The sequence below is a fragment of the Neodiprion fabricii genome, chromosome 4 (assembly GCF_021155785.1).
Source record: "Neodiprion fabricii isolate iyNeoFabr1 chromosome 4, iyNeoFabr1.1, whole genome shotgun sequence".
In the NCBI taxonomy this organism is placed as follows: Eukaryota; Metazoa; Arthropoda; class Insecta; order Hymenoptera; family Diprionidae; genus Neodiprion; species Neodiprion fabricii.
In genome coordinates this window covers 5,982,431-6,001,240 of record NC_060242.1, presented here as the reverse complement: position 1 = coordinate 6,001,240, position 18,810 = coordinate 5,982,431, and the positions used below count along the sequence as shown (strand labels likewise).

Here is an 18,810-nt window from a genome sequence, read left to right as displayed (position 1 = left end):
CAAATCTGAAATCTCAAGCTTAAAACTCATGTCGAATTGGCGTGGAACGCCCCGTATATATGTGTGTGTGTGTGTGTATCAGGGTGGCCCTTATTTGCGGAGGTAGAAAAAATTTTCAGTAGAACGCCCCTCGAATATGTGCCAAATCGTGAAAAAAGAAAGTCTGTGTAAAGTATCAAGCCTCTACGTCGACTGGAACACGTGCCTCTAAAAGTTCGAAAGTTTCAAATGTAAAATACATGTAGTTTTTTATAACCACTCATTTCGTTTTCTATGAATTTGGTATAAACTGATGGATCGATTTGGCAAACTTGGCAGAGTTGTTGCTTAGTTACAACGATAGGAAGAAACCCTCAATATTTTATTGTAATTTAATAACCTATTTCTTCATATATACATAATCTTAATAGCATCACTTTTATTAGGCTTATGTATATAAGAGAACAATAATTATAAAATTTTGAAATTATCCGTACACACATATACACACATGCATATATACGTATCCCTAAACCTGAAAGTTATCTGCATTTGATTTAATAACAATAATTGCGACAACAAGATTACTGTTATTGTTATTAACATCATGATTTTGACTTTCTGCATTATGTCGGTGTTGTTGTTGTTATTGTTATTATTATTATTATTATCACTGTCATTATACACGTGTTGTAATACACGTTGTGTGAATAATTGCCCTTGAATTTTCATCCAATTAGGCGGGCTGCTCGCCGTCGCGAGAGAGGAATTGAGTGGGTAGTGGTAATATGTAACCACAGTATGAATATCACGTCTCGTGTTAACGTCATGTCTTAATTATAATGTTCCAAAATAGGTGCAAGTATAATTAGGAATTAATACGCGTGTCGTGGTTTTCGCTTTTATTTATACCTCGTGACATTCTAAATTCATTTTACAAGTAATAATATTTGGAGTTTTCATTATCGATGCGGTAATGAGAAAAGAAAATTCTTGTTACCAGTTTGGATTAATATAATAATAATTTATAATTCAAAACCGAGACGACGACGTTGGTGACATTTAATTACCTGCAGTTTGCAGAATGCGAACTTTAGTTATCGCGAAATTAATTTTTGAACGCATCGCTGAACGCACGGAGGAATATTAATCTAAGTGGATACCTACGTAATTCCACGTCCAACTATCTAATTAATAATGATAAGTGTACACAGTTCAGTTAAGGCAAAGCTTCAAGTGGAATGGAGCGCAACGCGCCGAAGTTGTTTGCTTATTTCTCACCAACGTGCAGAGAACTTTGTTACTGTATATTTATACCTACTCATTTCCATTTTCATTATTAATAGATCAACGATTGCCTTTTCCGTTGCTACTTATTTACTAACGCGGAGCGTGTTTCAGAGTTGTAATAGTTTCACGCTGGTATTTTCTCGATTTAAAATCGATCGCGTATATTGTAGTTATATCGTTGAAAAAAATTGGCACATTTTTTTACTCTACCTGCCGAGGGAATGAAAACTTTAAATTTATCGTATGAACTAAATTATACGCTTGTATTTCGATTCGCAAGGCGATACTTTTAGGTAACCAGAGTTGCATGAACATTGATGAATCTTTTTTCGGCACGAATGATTTACTCGAATTTTGTTCAACTCCTTAAAAAATGGGGGGAAAAATTCTTTCGAAATGCAGCTGGGACTTTGGCTTGATAATTGATAATTTCGCTTCTCAATTTTGTTTATCGACACTCACCTACGTACGCTCTTACGTCATAACTCGTACCGATCGGCGCGCCGTTGTACTCCTTTGCCGGTACTAATTGCACCGACGGTGGCGCCAGCGGCGTAATTTCCATTGTGAATGCGTGCGCATTCGCTCCGAGCCTCTTTATCAGCGTCTCCTGAAATGAAAAACGGCGTTGAGGTCGCGTTTCGTGGATAATATGGTGTACAAATGATTAACTTTCGAAAAATGATGTTCTATTTTTTAGGACGGGTGTGAAATTCCGAATTTGAAAACTTCCGAATTATTTGGTGGCGAAATTTAAAGTAAAGAAATCAAACTTTGACGAAACATCAAAGTTTCGAATGGTCCGAAACCCGACGCTCAAAGTTACGAAAGTGCAAAGTTTCGAGAGGGCGAAATTCCGAAAGTGCGAAAATGAGAAAATATAAAAATTCGAAACATCGAAATTCCGAATGATGGAAGATTTTGAGTTCTGTGAATTTCTGGTTTGGTAAAATTTCACCACTTTGATATTTCTTTGTTTTGGATATTTTTACGTCTTGAATCGTGGTCATTCTGATTTTCGATTTTTCCCATTTTTTACACCCACTCGTTGAGTAAACTACGCCGCGTGAATATATTTTAATTTTCGCAATTTTACTCCGTCGAAACTTTATTTTTCAGAATTCTCCACCAACGGAACTTTACTTTTCGAAACTTTGCTCTATCTTAACTTGAATTTCCAGAATATCCCATTTCGGAACTCTGAGCCGTTGGCTTTCCGATCATTCGAAACTTAGTAGTTTCGTAACAGTTTCATTTCTTTACCTACTTCAAATTTTCCCACCAATTAATTTGGAATTAGGCGTTTTCGGAACATGTCCCATACGAAATTTCAACCCTGCCTTCGTTTTTTCAATTTGTAGAAGGAGAAAAAAAAAACAGAATTAGGTAAATTCCTCGGAATTTATAAACTGGATTAATCTTTTCCTCAATTTATTTTCCACTGAAAATATTCACGTTGATAAATTTACATTGTTTTTCTGCGGCTAAATTGCTCCCCCCCCCCCCCCCCCCCCTCCGCCCCTCCGCCCTTCCCAAATCAGCGACCGTGGAAAATGGATCAAGGTAACGCTGATGTAAATCGAGCGGAATCGTCACTCGAGACGTCATTGAGCTAATGGGATGACGTGAGCCTCTCCACGAAATTCGAGAACTACGACCCCTCGGCTTGTTATGGAACACCATTAAATTACTGGGATTAAATTTGCCCGTCAAAGTGAAATGCGAGGTCACTCTGTTGTCGGGTGCACGGTTTAAAAAACTATGATTACGAAACTATATATTTAGTCACGTTATTTGTAACGATGAACTTTTAGGGTGAATTAATATAATATCGCAAATTCAGGGTACACTTTTGGAAGAAGAAAATGAGTAAACCGTTACGGAAGAAAACATATTTGCACAGTTTGCAAGCTAAACTCCTAAAGTAATTCTCAAATTTTCAAAATAACGATTATTCGAACCAAAGTTTCGTTACGTTATATTACGTTACTAAATACTTCAATCTAATTTTAACATACGATTCAACTCAAGTTTCATCATTTCGAAAGTTTCATCCTCCGCAAAGTTTTACAGTCGCTTATACCAATTTTCATTCATAGTTTCAACGGGTGTCGTTTACTTTCACAACCGCAGGGTGCAAGTTTTAATCATTCCAAAAATTCTCGCTCGATCTCGCGCCTTTCGATAAATAATTGGGGGTGTAAAAACTTTCTCGATCATTACTCTGTTATCTACCTTCGTATATATATATATATATTTATATACATCTCGTTTTATCGGCGTCGCTTTCGAGCAGAAAGTCATGGTCCACATGTGAAGAGGCTGGTTTTTTTTACACCCTACATGGTTTTTATGCACCTCGGTGCCATCTACCAGATCGGTTGAGGGTTCGGCTTCGGCTTGAGCAGAGGAGCCGAAATGCGTTTTTATACACTCTACGTGTGTTTTTTTTTATGTTTACGGATGGCAAAGTTCTTTTATTCGAGTGGGTATAAAGGAGAGGTCTTATCTTCTATCGCCGAGTGGAGAAAATCAATAATTTATAGGAGTTCAAGAGCGATGGATAATATTTAAAGTCAAAATTCAGTGCACGCAAGGGGCAGGACTGTGAAATCAATTTTCAATGTATAAATCTTGACTTTTATACGTTTTAATTCTTGCTGTGTGAAAAATTGTTGCTTACTTGTTTCAATTTTTTTTTTTTATCAAACCGTTCGTGATATATGAATTTTTGAAAATGTTGATATATTTTTTGTTTTTTTCCAAATTCTTACAATTCTTTGAAAAATCTATCAATTTGAAAAGTTGTACGCTGGTTAGTTTACAAGCATTTGAAAAGTAAAAAACTTATAAAGATTTGAAAAAAAATTTATATAGCGTGAAAGGTTTGACGGAAAAATATGAAAAAAATTGAGAAACCTTTTTTTTAACGGAATGCAATATAAGATAGCTAAGTTTCAGCCAAATCAAAAATGGCAATTTTCGCAGTAGGTTGGGTTGGCACGGATTGCCCCACATATTTAAAGTACTTATCAACTGTTATACAGTAGTTTTTTGTACCTTCAGTAGTGTCTGGATTTTGGGCCCTTTTACATTTCAAAAGTTCTCATCTTCGGAACTTTCGATTTCTGTACAATTTCAGTGCATTCTCACAAATTTATGTATTTACAATTATTCCAAAACATTGTTTTCTTTATATGTACAGTTTTCATATTTACACAATCCACATTGTGTCAAATTTCGAACATCGCAGAAACTATTCTCGACAAATAACATTATAGTATAATTAATTATCTCAATTTTTTGAATTTAATATTTAAGAAAAAAAAACCTTGCGTAAATTTGATAACTCTTGCCCTTTCGAAAGTTGATTTTCCACCCCTTATTTTAGTTTAGCCATAACGTTCTACCGATTTCCTGGTATTATTATTTTTATTATTATTATCCTGCAAAACTATGGACGTTACGTGTAATGTAATAATATATCATGTATAGCTTTATCGTTTAGCAAATTTGCGTGCGATTCTGCAGCCGACAACCTGTCTGGATGAGGCTTACTGAGATCCCGTTGTTCAGGTTGGGACGGGGTGGTTTCATACGGTAAACAAATTAACAAGCTTTCAGTGCCTCTGGCAGTTTTCTCACCGCTTCGAGTCACACCTAGAGAAATATCTGTAATTATTTACACTTTTAAAAAGGACTTGATTATTTTTATGTCGCACTTTGACCGAAAAATATTGCTATGGGTATAAAGTGAAAATTAGTTTTATAGCTCTAATCAGAAAATGTAGTAATGTTGTCGTATTGTTGCTTTTTTTTTTTTTTTTATCGACTATAGTAAATCTTCATGTATTTTTTTTCTGTTTGTTACTGTTACGATAATTTGATTGGTGTTGTTGCAACGATAAAAAGAGGCTGCGGCCTTCAATTTTTCGAAAATATTGAAAACTGAACGATCAGATCATTGTTGCAATTAACAGAAGATCCAGTATTCACAAATATAATTTTATCCACGTAATAGTTGATGTAACAAATTTGTTTTTTCATTGAGACGATGTAACGATGATCGTCTTATTCGTGATTTCCTATAGTTGACGAGTAACTCAAATCGAATGGGATTATTTAAGTATCTTGATAATAACGTAACAATGAAATGCTTCGATTATTATCGTAAGAAGTAAGAAACTGTTGTATCAAGAATAAAGGTGAAAATTTTTAAGAAAAACTTTCTACCAAATTAAAAACGCTCCAAACAAGGGGCTTACTGCCTTAAAAATCTCGTGTAGAAAACTCAATAAATTTTCACAGTCGTTTGAAATCTCTTAAATCCTGCGATATGTCTCAAGAGAAGATTTACTTTTTAAAGCAAGTGTTTCAAGTATTTTTGAGGCCAAGTAATCCAAATATGACCCTAAACAGTTCGTTTTTTTTTCACGCATTCATACAGTTTTGAGCCTTCAAAGTAGACGAATTGTTTATCATCTTCTCAAGTCGCGTCATAGAACAAACCGTCATCTTCTTTCTTCAGGATGAATTTTTCTTTCGAAAAACATCGAAGACTAATATTTTCAGTTCAAATACGCGATTGTCGTGTAATTTTTTTCTAACACAAGCCACAGTTATACCGTTACAATAAATCACATTGACTCTGTAATTCTTGATATTTCGTACTTGGACTCAAAAATAATACCATTCAATGTTTTTCGTATGAAAAATTCATCTCAGACACAGTAAATAACGATTTATTCTATGAAGCCGTTTGTGAAAATGATTAAAAATTCGTCAACTTCCAGAAATAAAACCTGTACAACTGCGCGAAAAATCTTACTTTTTATGGTCATAATCGGTTTCCTTGACCTCGAAAATACTTGGAACAAATGCTTTCAAAATTAAATATTCATCCGAGACAATAAAAAACATTGAATTACTCTACGACGCGACGTCATTTCGCGATCTGCCAGGCAGTAGTAGAGGTCCGTTAACGGTCGGCCGGGCCGCTGCATTCGAATGCAACTCGACCCCCCCACCACGCCCCTCTTGCCACCTCCACCCTCCTTCACTTCGCCCGGCCGAACGTGAAGTAGTAGCTGCCCGTCGACATCAGACACACGTAGAGCTGTCCGGTGCTGCGTCCGACTGGCAAGTGGATCAAGTCAGGCGTTGGTCAGCCATCCACTTTGCCCTTAACGCGATTTCGCCCCTTTTACGTACGCGTTTCCGCCGACCCTCGTTGCATAATAATTACAGCTCTTCGGGTGTGTAATTTAATACATGCACGTTTCAGGAGGCGAGCGTGTACTTTATTTTTATTTTTTTTTTGGCGTTTTTGTTTCTTTATTTATGTCATTTTGGCCGCAGTTTCCAATCGCGCAGGCTGCTGTCGGTTCGATAAAAATAAGGGGCCGGGTTGAAATTCCGAATTTGACAATTTGACAAGGAAGCGTGAAATTCCTGATTTTTTGGTGGCGCGAGTCGAAGGACAGAAATCAAACTTTTACGAAGCATTGTAAGTTTTGAACGGTCCGAAACCTGATGAGTCAAAGTTCCGAAAGTGCGAAAATGAGAAAATTTCTCAATCCGAAACATCGAAATTTCGAATGATCGAAGATTTTGAGATCTGTTAATTTCTGGCTTGGTTAAATTTCACCACTTTGATATTTCTTTGTTTTGGATTTTCGATACTTTTACGTTCGGAATCCTGGTCATTCTGATTTTCGGTTTTTCACATTCTTTACACCCACTCGTTGAGTAAACTACGCTGTGCGATTGTATTTAAATGTTCGAAATTTTGCTCTATTGGAACTTTACTTTTGGGAATCTTGTATTTCGAAACATTGAACCGTCGGGTTTCCGAACATTCGACACTTTGTTGTTTCTTCAAAGTTTGATTCCTTTACTTCAAGTTTCGCCACCAAATAATTTGGAATTAGGCGTTTTCGGAATTTCTCAAATTCGGATAGGAATCGAGCTTCTTGTCCATTTGCCAATTTATTTTCCCTGCATTTTGCATAATTACCAAAATCATATTTCGCCGCACGGTGACATGGGTAATGAAAAGAGGTTCTTCTTCCATGGTGGGCATCAAGCTGAAATGTAAGAGTCCGCTGATGCGGAAGAAACGCGTAACGGTTGAGCGGGTTCGCTGCATGCATGCCTTCTAACGATATTCAAACCATTAGCCGCGTCTTAGCTGTACGTCAATGTGAGCCCGGCATAATGCCTGCTGCAGGGAGACAAACCTCGGCTCGACATTCTCTGCACGGGGTCGATACAAACTTTGGCAATATATTCCTGTTATATAATACATATGATACGCCTAAGAAACATCTACTCGATAAAAGCAGAGTAAAAAAAAAAGAAAAAAAAAACAATCTCTGGTCGTTCATTTCACGTTTGCTCAATGCTATGGCGAACATCGTGAAAAAGCGCGATAATTTTCGCGCGTAAAATAAAATAAAAATGAACGTGAAAGGGTGTATTTTTACCTTTCATAAAGCGTTTAGAATTCTTTCGCTATTCAACTTCTTTTGCTTTCAATGAAATTCGTGAGCAAAAATCAAATCTGTTTTTTTTTCGTTTGTTTCGTTGCGTATTGATCGTAATATGCTAAAGGACAAAAATTGACGTTATAAAAAAGAGTTTGGATGAACGATTTTTTATTTCAAATTGCTTCGAAAGCGTCAATTTAGTTCTGCCATTACTCACATGTCATTCAGAAAATTTTATTCTCTACTATTCTGAACTGCGAAACCTTTTTTTTTTTCTTGGCACCTTGGTATCCATGAATATTCAACTTTCGGAGATTCTATTGATAACTGGATTCAAAGCTTTTGATAATCTCATCTTCCTCCTTATCTTGTCACATCTTACAATGAGTAAGATGAAGTGATCGAAATTTTTGAATTTCTCTTTATTATTTTCAGCTAAGAATATCTTTTTTCTTTAAGAATAATTCCACTGAGTTTCTTGACCGTTCAAAAGTTTGGATTCGCAAGTCAAATTTCCTGCCGCACTAAAATTTCGACAGCGGAGTCAAAAATAGAGGTAGCCAAATTTATCGAGCGCCGTTTTAAACGGGACAAATTTACCTTCGTTCTGCTTTGTTTAGAAAATTTTTTATCATTGCTTTTGTACTCGGTACGCACTTTTGATTAGAAAACCTCGAAAAATCAACGCTTTTTCAATGAGAAAAATTAAGGCTTTCTGGGGGGGGGGGGGGGGGGGTATGGAGGGGGGAAAAAACATATCAAAAAATTTTTTTTTTTCAATTTCGAACTAATTTGAGGGTTGCTAACATCGAAATTCGATTTAATTCTTCTGAAGAACAGTTTTAATATACATGTCTATCAAATAAATATAAAAAAATAATACTTTTCTTGAAAATAAGAAGTGATAAATTCCAGGACAATTTCTACGTTTTACGAGCATTCTCTTAAATTCAGTCGCTATATCGGATCCGCCATTTTGGAATTTTGTAAATTTGATAACGGATTCGTAATAAGCGCCACCAAAATCTCCCGAGTAACCAAATTCGGATAAATCAGTTAACTTTTTGACTTTTACCCAGGTTTTTCGTATTTTTGTCCACTTTGTGCCTCTGGTTTTTTCTATCTCATAAGATGATGGATTCTTTCTTTTTTCTTCTTCTTCTTATTTCTCTTCTATCATCAGAAAGTATTTTAATCATGCACTTACACAAACTGTATTATCTTTCTACCGTGTATAAAATACAATATATAACACTTCAAGTAATCATTTCTCGAGTAAATTTTCTTTCAAAACTTTTGAAACCGATAATTATTCACACAAGAAACGAAAAACAATAATCGTCAACACGAATATGAAAGAAGCAAAAAATTACCATATGAAAAAAAAAAAAAACTCTCATACACGACAAGTTTTACTGAAACGTGAGGAATTTGAAATTTTTTACGTATCTACTTGGCGCGTCACCAAAAAAGCTGCTGCTCTTGACGTATCTCGAAATTCGACGCGACGATTCGCGCAGCAGTGAAATCCTGAGCTTACATCACGGAGCTTGCTGCATGGACGGGTTTCATTCTCGAAGAAATTTTTCTACCGACGAGACGAGCTGCTGCTCTTTCTCATAACCAGAGTAGCTACTTAATCTCGTCTCCCGCTATTCTTATATTTTCTTTCAACTTTTCATTTTCCCGCTGCGTCGTATAACCGCATCGCATCCGAACCTTTGCGAATATGCAATATTCCACCCTCGATCTTGATTCAAATTTTGTTTTTTCATGCTTAAAAAAAAATTTCAAACATATTATAGATTTTTTTGTTTCTCTGATATGATGAAATTCTTTTTGAGCTACGGTTTTGTCAAGTAAAAAATTTTACTTATTTTTGTGGCTTTTGTAATCAGACTGTTTCGAATTTGAGTGAAACAATTTTCGTTTCCTTCATCTTTATCCGTTTTGAAAATTTCATTTTTTGCCTCTGTAACTCGGCATGAATCAAGTTTTATAATATATAGATAAAGAATTCGAATTAATAAATCAACGGACACTGCGTTAAGGAAAATTTTTCACCATGGAAGTGGATTGATAAAATTTTTGCAAGCCTTCTCAAATCCTCGACTGTAATTTTAATTTTTCTCAATCAAGATATCACGGATGAATAAAAAACTCGAATCGCCGGAAATCGATCGAAAATTCTCTACTGTGATAAAAATCATTTTAGTTTTAAATATTTCCAATATAAAACTTGCAAATTAGAAATAACAGAAAGTTATTCGAATATGTAAGAGAGAAAAAAGAAATCGTCACGTCTGTTCATCGAAATATATTGCAATAAAAATCAGGACAGAGTTTAGACATTTGTGAGAATTCGCACCTAAAAAAAAAAAAAAAAAAAAAATAACGATATAACCCCCCCTTCCGAAAAAAAGGAAGGAACGGGATCTGTGAGAATATTGAATCGTTCGGGAGTTAGATTGAGAAAATTTAGTAAAAGATTCTGCACGTTGTCGTCACCGATTTTTAATAGAATGCCCCATATATATGTGTATGTACCTGTACTCGTTTTATATACCCGCAACGCAAGCCCTGGAGGCGTGAAGGCGAGAAACTGAAAATGGTATAACGGGTAGTAAAATTGCATCTGCATATATGAAATCTGCTCCCCCATTGTCATCAATCAAATTTTCACCATCGTCTCGGTGCGTCGAGAATCGTTAATACGTACATACAAATATACGTATAGATGATTTATATAATATTCATACATAAATTTATAATGTACAGTACATGGGATAAAAAATTGTACGAAACGCGGTTCGGGTGGAAAGAACAAAACGACTTTGCGTGTAAAAAATTTATTGTTTTAAAACAAAAAAAAAAAAAAAAGTTTCCTCACTCAGTATCTGATATGCTAATTTTTATAATAATATTATTATCTTCTCTCCCCTTATACATTATAACTATAATTTCCACATAATGCGGGAATAATTAAGCCGTTCGCGGTATTAGAAATTCACCCCTAAATTTAGCCAAAAATTGAAAAAGGCAAAGTTTTGTATTCAGCTTTTCTCCATACTTCCTTTATTCATTGTCATTATTACAATTAATACTTTTATAATCGATCATTATTATCATCGTCATTATGCGTGTGACGGGTAACTTTATTACGCGTCGAAAATATATATATATATACATATTTTTTTTTTTTTTAACCGCATAAGACGTGTTAATAAATAAAATCTTATGATTTGCGGGCGTGCTGAATTCGAAAATGACTTTCATTTCCCTCGATCGCGTATGCAGTATGCTTGCAAAGTACAAGGTGTTTGCATAAAAATAGCATAACAATAATGAAAAATCCACCATCTTGTTACAACGAATCAAACAATATTTCTTACAAAATTGAACAAACAGTTTCTTCGCGAAATGTATTTAACATTCCGTGTTCGTTCTTTTCATCTTCTCTTTTATACTTCTCCGAAGACGCTTCCGCTTTACATTTTCTCTTTCTCCGTTTGTATTCATTCTTGAGTCTCACTCTAATACATATTAAACGAAAGTAAGGAATCAATTTTGCATCGGATCTTTAGAGTAAAGAACAGAATACCAAATTTCAAATCAAACGGGAGTTTAACACCCGAAACGAAACTACGAACACGAGTTTAAAGAAAATAAAAATAAAAATAAATAAAAAATAACCAAAGAATCTGTCGCGATGAAAGTTTTTGTATACTTTTCCCGGTTTCAGTGAGTGTACATTTTATAAGAAACTGTATAAAATAAAAAAAACCTGTGCTTTTTTTTTTTTTGTTGCAGACCTGTGTTATTTACCGGAGCATATAATTTCTCCATTCTCTCTTAATTTCGTTTCCTTTCTCTCTCTCTCTCTCTCTCTCTCTCTCTCTCGTGTTTTTTTCTGCATCTTCATTTTTCACGAATAAAGCTTTTTTCTTCTCTTCAATTCTCGCTTTTCTTCTCTTCTCTTCTGGTTATTTTCTTTGATGCATCACGTTGAAAAATTATCCTTTAACAATAAGAGCTTTATCGTGTTTTTGTTGTACCACTAACAGCTTGTTTTTCATTTTTTTTTTCTTTCTCTCCTTCTTTCTTATTTTTATTTTCATCTTTTTAATATACTTTTTCTTCTTCTGTTTACTACTCGGTGGATAAATTAATTTCTCCGGGGATTTTTTTTTTTTTTTCTTACGTTCAAGTATACACGTATATTGTACGTATATTGTATATGTATACGTGTATATAAATAATTACATGAAATAATATATATAAAATTATACATACAACGACACAAATTATGCGTACATTTTTGCGTATATATATATATATATATATATTCATTGTTATTCAAATTGAAAAGTGTCCCTTCCTGAAAGCTACTCGTTTCTTATAATTTATCGTCCCCTTTTATTAAATTGACAGGCGAAAAAGATAAACGAACGAATATTTTGAACCGAGGATCAAAATACGATGAAAAAATTGAGCGAATGAATATAAATCGATTTGGTTTGCACTTTGGTGTGATTTTTTTTTTTTTTTTTTTCTTCATTTCACATTACTTATAACAATTGAAAAGAGGGGCGATAATTATGTGAAACAAATCGCTTTCAAGAATTATGTTCGCAAAGTGTTCATAAAAAAAAAAAAAAAAAAAAAAAAAAACTAGTGTACACCTGACGATTTTGAAATACGACTCCGAACGATTCGTCTGAGCAGAGGAGGAAATTGATTTTCAAACGTGAAGAAAATATCGGCAGTCGCGGTGTAATGTAACGTGTCTGCCGTTCACGTTTACAAATATTTTTTACATCCTTCAAGCCGTTACTCAACTCCACATATATATATATATATATATATAAAATAACTTTTTTTTTTACTATCGAGCAAAATGTGCGAAGAATTTTTCCTATCACTAAAAGCGAGGTTATCAATCTGTCCACCACGGGGAGATGAAAGTGGGTATAAATATATAAATATATATATATATATTTATATAAATATATAAATATATAAATATATAAATATATAAATATATATATATACCCACAAAATATATATTTATACCCACTTTCATCTCCCCGTGGTGGACAGATTGATAACCTCGCTTTTAGTGATAGGAAAAATTCTTCGCACATTTTGCTCGATAGTAAAAAAAAAAAAGTTATTTTTTTCAAAATCGAGTTCATATTTATGTGGAATAACAAAAGTATTCTCAATTTTTATAAAATTTTTCACTAAATTTTTGCCACCTACGTATAATACAAATTTAATTTCCTCCGACACTTTATTTTATCAAGTTTAGTAATAATAAAAATAATGACAACAAGAACAGCAACAACAATTCGATTTTGACGAAATGAATTATCGTTTGTTAAAGAATATAACGAGTTTCGAAATTACGTATTCACGGTTTTACTTTATTTTGTTTTCTTATTTCTTTATTTCTATCGAGTCCTGAATGTGTCAAATAGTTTGCCTTGCTAAATGAATAGAATAACGATTAAATATGATGGAGAACGTAAATAGAATAACGATTATTCATGTCCTCTCAAAGTGTAAAAAAAAAGAATATTTCGTTAATTTGTCAATTTATTGTAATCGTAAAAAAAAAAAAAAAATAATCTCTTTATAGCTAAGAATATTAAATATTAAAAAAAATGATACGAAAAATTTAAAAACTTGTATATCGTATAATTATATATTTTCTGTACACATTCGGAGATTGGTTGATCATGTTGATTAATGTATATAATAATTAGATTTGTCGAATAATTCCGGCGACAAATATTTCCTGGTCGAGTTCAAGGGTGTTTCTCTCCCTGCAGGATGTGGGGCAATTTTCTACAGCTGGGGCTCGTCGAGTCGAAGCAGTGCGAGTGCGCGGTTTGAGGGAGGCCAGGGTCAAATACAGTCGGATCGCAAATTCCACCCGAAAGCACATTTTTTGCAGGTTATGGCCTCGACCGGCTCGCGTCATTTAGTTTTGCAAATTGCGCTGCGCAGGGCCTCGCCTGTTCCGTAAATACGTCCCTGAGAAATTTCCGCCTCAGGCTCTTCTCGCTGCTACGATTATTTAGGAGATTCTTCATTTTACTTCATCTACTTGTATTCTATTTCAGTGAAAATAGGCCTGAATTAAAAACCTTCGGGACGTTGCTGCATTTTTGTGTATAGAAGTTTTCGACCCTAAGAAACTGAGGTCTGAAATGATTTTTGAGCCGCGTAGCCGGCGTTTTGAGAAAACAGCAAAATTTGACGTTTTTTTTTTTATTTTGCGTTTCCCTCAAAAACTTCTATCGACGGATGAAAAATTACTCGAACATCGTGTAGAGCGGAAGATTCTACGTCGAATTAACTTCGTGTCCTCGTTTTTCCGGAAACGGAGTCGGTTTAAGAAATTAACGGAAAAAAGAAATTATTTCACCAAAATTCCTCAGATGACGTCGATAAGTAGAATTTCTTTCTATTTTCTCAATTTGTTAATCCGACTTCGTTATCGATCTTTTTTTTTTTAATTCGTCAAATTCGTTTTAGAAGTTTTGCTTGCGTTTTTTTCACGAATAATTTTCTCCAGTTCGAACACGAAATAGTGTTTCGTTTCTTATAAATATTTTCCAACCATAAAATTGTGTTGATAAATTTATACAAATACAAATACGATCGACGTTTGACAAAAATTTGAATTATCCAAATTCTGCATTCATATTTAAGTATAGTACATTTATTTCAAACAAACGTAATCAAGTATTACAGATAAATCAAATAATCTAGGATATTTAGTTCTGACTCTCAAACAGATTGGAAGATAAAAAAGTTGGGAAAAATTCAAAACACTGCAGGATGATTTCTAACAAAATCGAGCCTTAATTATTCGTACCCTCAAAAAATCTTTCGAATCTGAAATATTTGGAAGAATTTCGGGCCCGATGAAACGATTTTTTTTTTTTACATGTGTACATTTTTTTGTAAACAATTGGAGTAACGTATGGAAGAAAAGTTCTTTTTATTCGCATTACAAAAAAAAAAAAAAAAAATGTAATCAAAGAAAAATCCTCCGTCGAGATAATATCGATGAAATACTTCTCGAAGCAACAGAAAAAAAAAAAAAAAAAATTTGCTCGTACCGTTCGATGAAATTGTAATTTTAGTAAAAGTTTATCTCGGCAATATTACTGCCGAAGGATTATTAAATTACTGCCGGAGGTGGAAAATGTCTTCCGTGTTTTTATTCTCTGCGGTTACATTACGGTTTACAACACGTTACTTTACACTCTCGTAAAATGTACAACCCAAACCCCCGTTCACAGATGAATTTCATCATTAATTTTCGCAAAGGGAGCGGCAACATTTACAGCCTCCTAATTTTTTTTTTTTTATTTTCCCCTAATTTATGGTATTGCTAATGCGTAAACGTTTTCGAACAAAATTATGTCGGGCCGAATATCATTTGGGATAAAAATGAAATTTCATTTACTATACGCATGAATTGAAATCCTTCTATATATTCACAATTTTGTAACGAGTATTCGTGATTTTGTTTTCTTCTCTCTTGAAAATGATGAAGTATTGTAAAAAATTATTGCAATCGGATGTTCCAGTCTGAAGCTAAATTTACAGAAATCTCAACTGTAAATTTGAATTCTTCTCCGAAGAATTGATTCATTTTTATTTATCGATTTTTTTTCCGTTCGTGCCGAGGAAATCTCCTGAAATCTAGTGTATACACCTTTCTATGAATCTATTTAAGTCTCTTGAAATCTATGAAAAGTTTTGAAGTATTTTGTAGTCTTATGAAATCTCTTGAAATCTTCTGAAATCCCGTGAAGTCATTTAAAATCTTTGGAAAACATTGAAATCTTTCGTAATCCTTTAAATTTTCGGAAATCTTCTGAAATCCTTAGAAATCTATTGAAATCATTTACAATATTCTGAAATCCTTTGAAATCCTTTAAATCACTTAGAATTTAAAATTTTTCTGCAATCTCCAAAAATTAATAGAAATTACTTGAAATCATTCGTAATCCTTTGAGATCTATAGAAATCTCCTGACATCATCTGAAACGATTTGTAATCTCTTGAAACCTTTTGAGGTGTTTGGAATCTTTGAAATCAGTAAAAATCTTTTGTATTCCTTTGAAATCATTTGAATTATTTTGAAATCTGTCAAAATCTTTTGCAATACTTTGAAATCATTTGAAATCTTTTTTTAATCCTTTGAAATTCTTGAAACCTTAGAAATATCTGAAATCATCTGAAATCTATTGTAATCTTTTGAAATCGTCTGAAATCTCTTGAAATCTTCGGAAATCGCTTGAAATTGTCTAAAATATTTTGCAAGATTTGAAATTTTCTGTAATGTTTTTAAATCCGTGAAATATTTTGAAACCTTTGAAATCGTTTATCAAATTTCACATCTCAACTCTACAATTAATAAATAATCGGCGAGAATTTCGTTGGTTGATTCATTATTCCGCAATTTGTTTCATAATTTTTCACGACCTAAAAAAGTTTCTCAAATAGAAACTGTACCATCCTTATTCGGTTAAGGAAAAGGCGAAACCAATTTATAAGCGGGTCTCGCACTCATCGCAAGGTTCAACTCTGAATCAGAAGAGCGTGGTCTGAAGCTGTTTTCCCGGAGAGATGAAAAAATATCATGCAAGTTAGAAAAACTCGTCTCACAACTTTTTGTGTATCTTATGTGTGGAGCGCTGCGAAGTCGCGTGAGAAGTTTGAAGAAGAAGGGAAACTTTTCTCGAGTGGTAAATTCATGAGGCACCAGCTTTTTGTACGTTGTACGTATGAAATTTCCGAGTGGTATGAGTAAAATAAAAAAAAAAAAAAAGAAAAAAAAAGGATGCCAATAACAGAAATAATGATCCTGATTCGTGTATCTAATATAAAAATCTGCTCTCGGTATCTTTTTATAGAAAAAAAAAGCAATCGTAATTTGACGAGTGAAACGTTCGAAAACTCGTGAAAAATTTCCCCTCAATATTTTCTTTTCATTAAATTGAACATGATATAACACACATCTGGAGGTAAGCAAAAAAGTACAATATGCAATACGGTATAGAATCTTCGTTGTTATTTATTGTGGTTCCGTTGCGTTACTTTTATGTGAATTGGTTTTTTTTATGAAATCGAGAAACTGGACGAATAGCCGCAGGCATTTCACGTTGAGCGAGTAAAATGTCACTAAAAAATCAGATTGAAGACCGGAGGTCAAATATACCGACCAGCTGTGGATAAAGGCTTTAGATAAACATTTGATTGGGTTGTTCTTGATGATTTAGCGGAAAATCTACACTTGAACATTTTCAATTATTCCTATTGATGTGTCTATTCTGTACTCTTAACATTACGTAGATTCCCTCATATTCTCATTATTTCTTTGAGGATATATGTATTGTACCGTGTAAATGTATGAGTTTCGAGAATTTTTCCAGAATTTTCAAAACGTTCAAACAATATTTTAGTCGGTCAAAAAAAATTTAAAAAAAAAAATTGGCTTGGTCTTGAAATGTTACGAATAGCAAATACAGTTTCGGAGAATTTTTTAAGAATGTTAAAAAAAAGGTCCTTTTCAAAATCAATCTAGATATTTATAAATAATCGAGCAGTTTCAGAATTAGGACGATTACAGAAAATTTTTTAAAACAAGTCAGAAATGACGAGGGTCTGATTGATTGAGGGATTGGCATGGAATTCTCCATATATACCCCGTTCTTTTTCTCGACAAACATGAAAATAAGATCGATCTCGAAAGTTCGTTGTTGCATGTCTTTGTGAAACGCTTGAATTTATTAAAATGAATATAAACTTCAAACGCTTTAATACTGGTTTCACTTTTTTTTCTAACCTCTCGAAAGATTTTCAATAATTTTCATTCGCAAATTGTTCAGATTAGGTACTTCAAAATCGATTCCCTGACAAAGTTGTCTTCGTTTTCCGTTTTTTGAAGCACTTTTAAAATTCAAGATTGGCATAAAATCCGCAATTGTCTTGGGTGTTGACTAAATTCCAAGTGAAAACAATTCGAGGGCCGTAAATTTTCAATAGCTCGAGTGAAATTGCAAATTTAAATTAATACCGAATCAACACTTTGGTATTTCCTACAGTGTATACATGTATCTGAAATATGTACCCGCAGAAAGCAATTTCTCTTCGAAGAAGCGGAGGAGTGGAAGTTGGCTTGTTTTTGGGGTGAATAATGCATCGTGCAAGCAAAATTCAACGAGGTTAAAACGCATTTTGCCTCGTGTTTATGGACCAGCGGCGGCCCCCCCCCCCCCCCCCTCCGAGTCGATGACTCTGTGTAAATTAACTTAGTCTGCAAAATTATAACTGTTACACGATACGCAGTTTGAAATTTCCGCCCGTAGATAATTTGCATTTGATGGGACGAGTTCGCGAGGTGATCGTTAGTGTTTCATTTTTGAGGTAGGGATAGAAAAAAAAAAAAAAAAATATTTTAGAATTTCATTTCTCATATATTCAAAACTTTGGACATTGAATTTTTATTAAACCGGATTTTTAAAGCGATAGCAAGGACTGAATTTTTAAAGGAGTTAGTAGAAGTAGTTTGAGAGTTTTGCAAAATGTGTAGAGCTTTTAGAATTTTCGAATACACGTGATTCAAACATGAAACAAAAATAAAAAATAAGTGACAAAAATGGATAAATTAGTGGTTTCACAAGTTGAAAAGTTTCAAAAAAACTTGAGAATAGCTTCAGAACATGTATGTAGATTTGGCATAGAATGCACCGTATACTTTTCTCTACTTTCACATTTATTACGACGATTATATATTTTGTTTCTATGAATTTTTGCCTTTACGCATATGCGATCATACTTTCTACGTTTTCAACGTTTCATTTTATACTTTTCCTCATATTTTTAAAAAACGTCATATGCATCGATTTCTGTCAAAACAAAATTTTCCAATATTAACCGATCCGAACACTAAATTAAATGATTTTCTAAAAATATTTAGAACGCATCAAACAAATTGGAACCTTTGAAAGGTTTGAATGTTTGGATC

General features: G+C 33.7%; 2 protein-coding genes across 10 annotated transcripts in view; one reads left to right on the top strand and one right to left on the bottom strand.

Moving 5' to 3' along the window:
* LOC124180288 (14 kDa phosphohistidine phosphatase-like) overlaps positions 1-18,810 on the top strand; it is a 124,532-nt gene that overhangs the window by 28,905 nt on the left and 76,817 nt on the right. The window lies entirely within an intron of this gene.
* The window catches only part of LOC124180282 (arrestin homolog), a 93,768-nt gene that overhangs the window by 25,718 nt on the left and 49,240 nt on the right, over positions 1-18,810 (bottom strand). For all 4 annotated transcript variants that reach the window (XM_046565599.1, XM_046565598.1, XM_046565601.1 and 1 more), the window contains exon 6: positions 1,732-1,879. In XM_046565599.1, the coding sequence (XP_046421555.1) occupies positions 1,732-1,879 (148 nt within the window). The remainder of the gene's footprint in view (positions 1-1,731; positions 1,880-18,810) is intronic.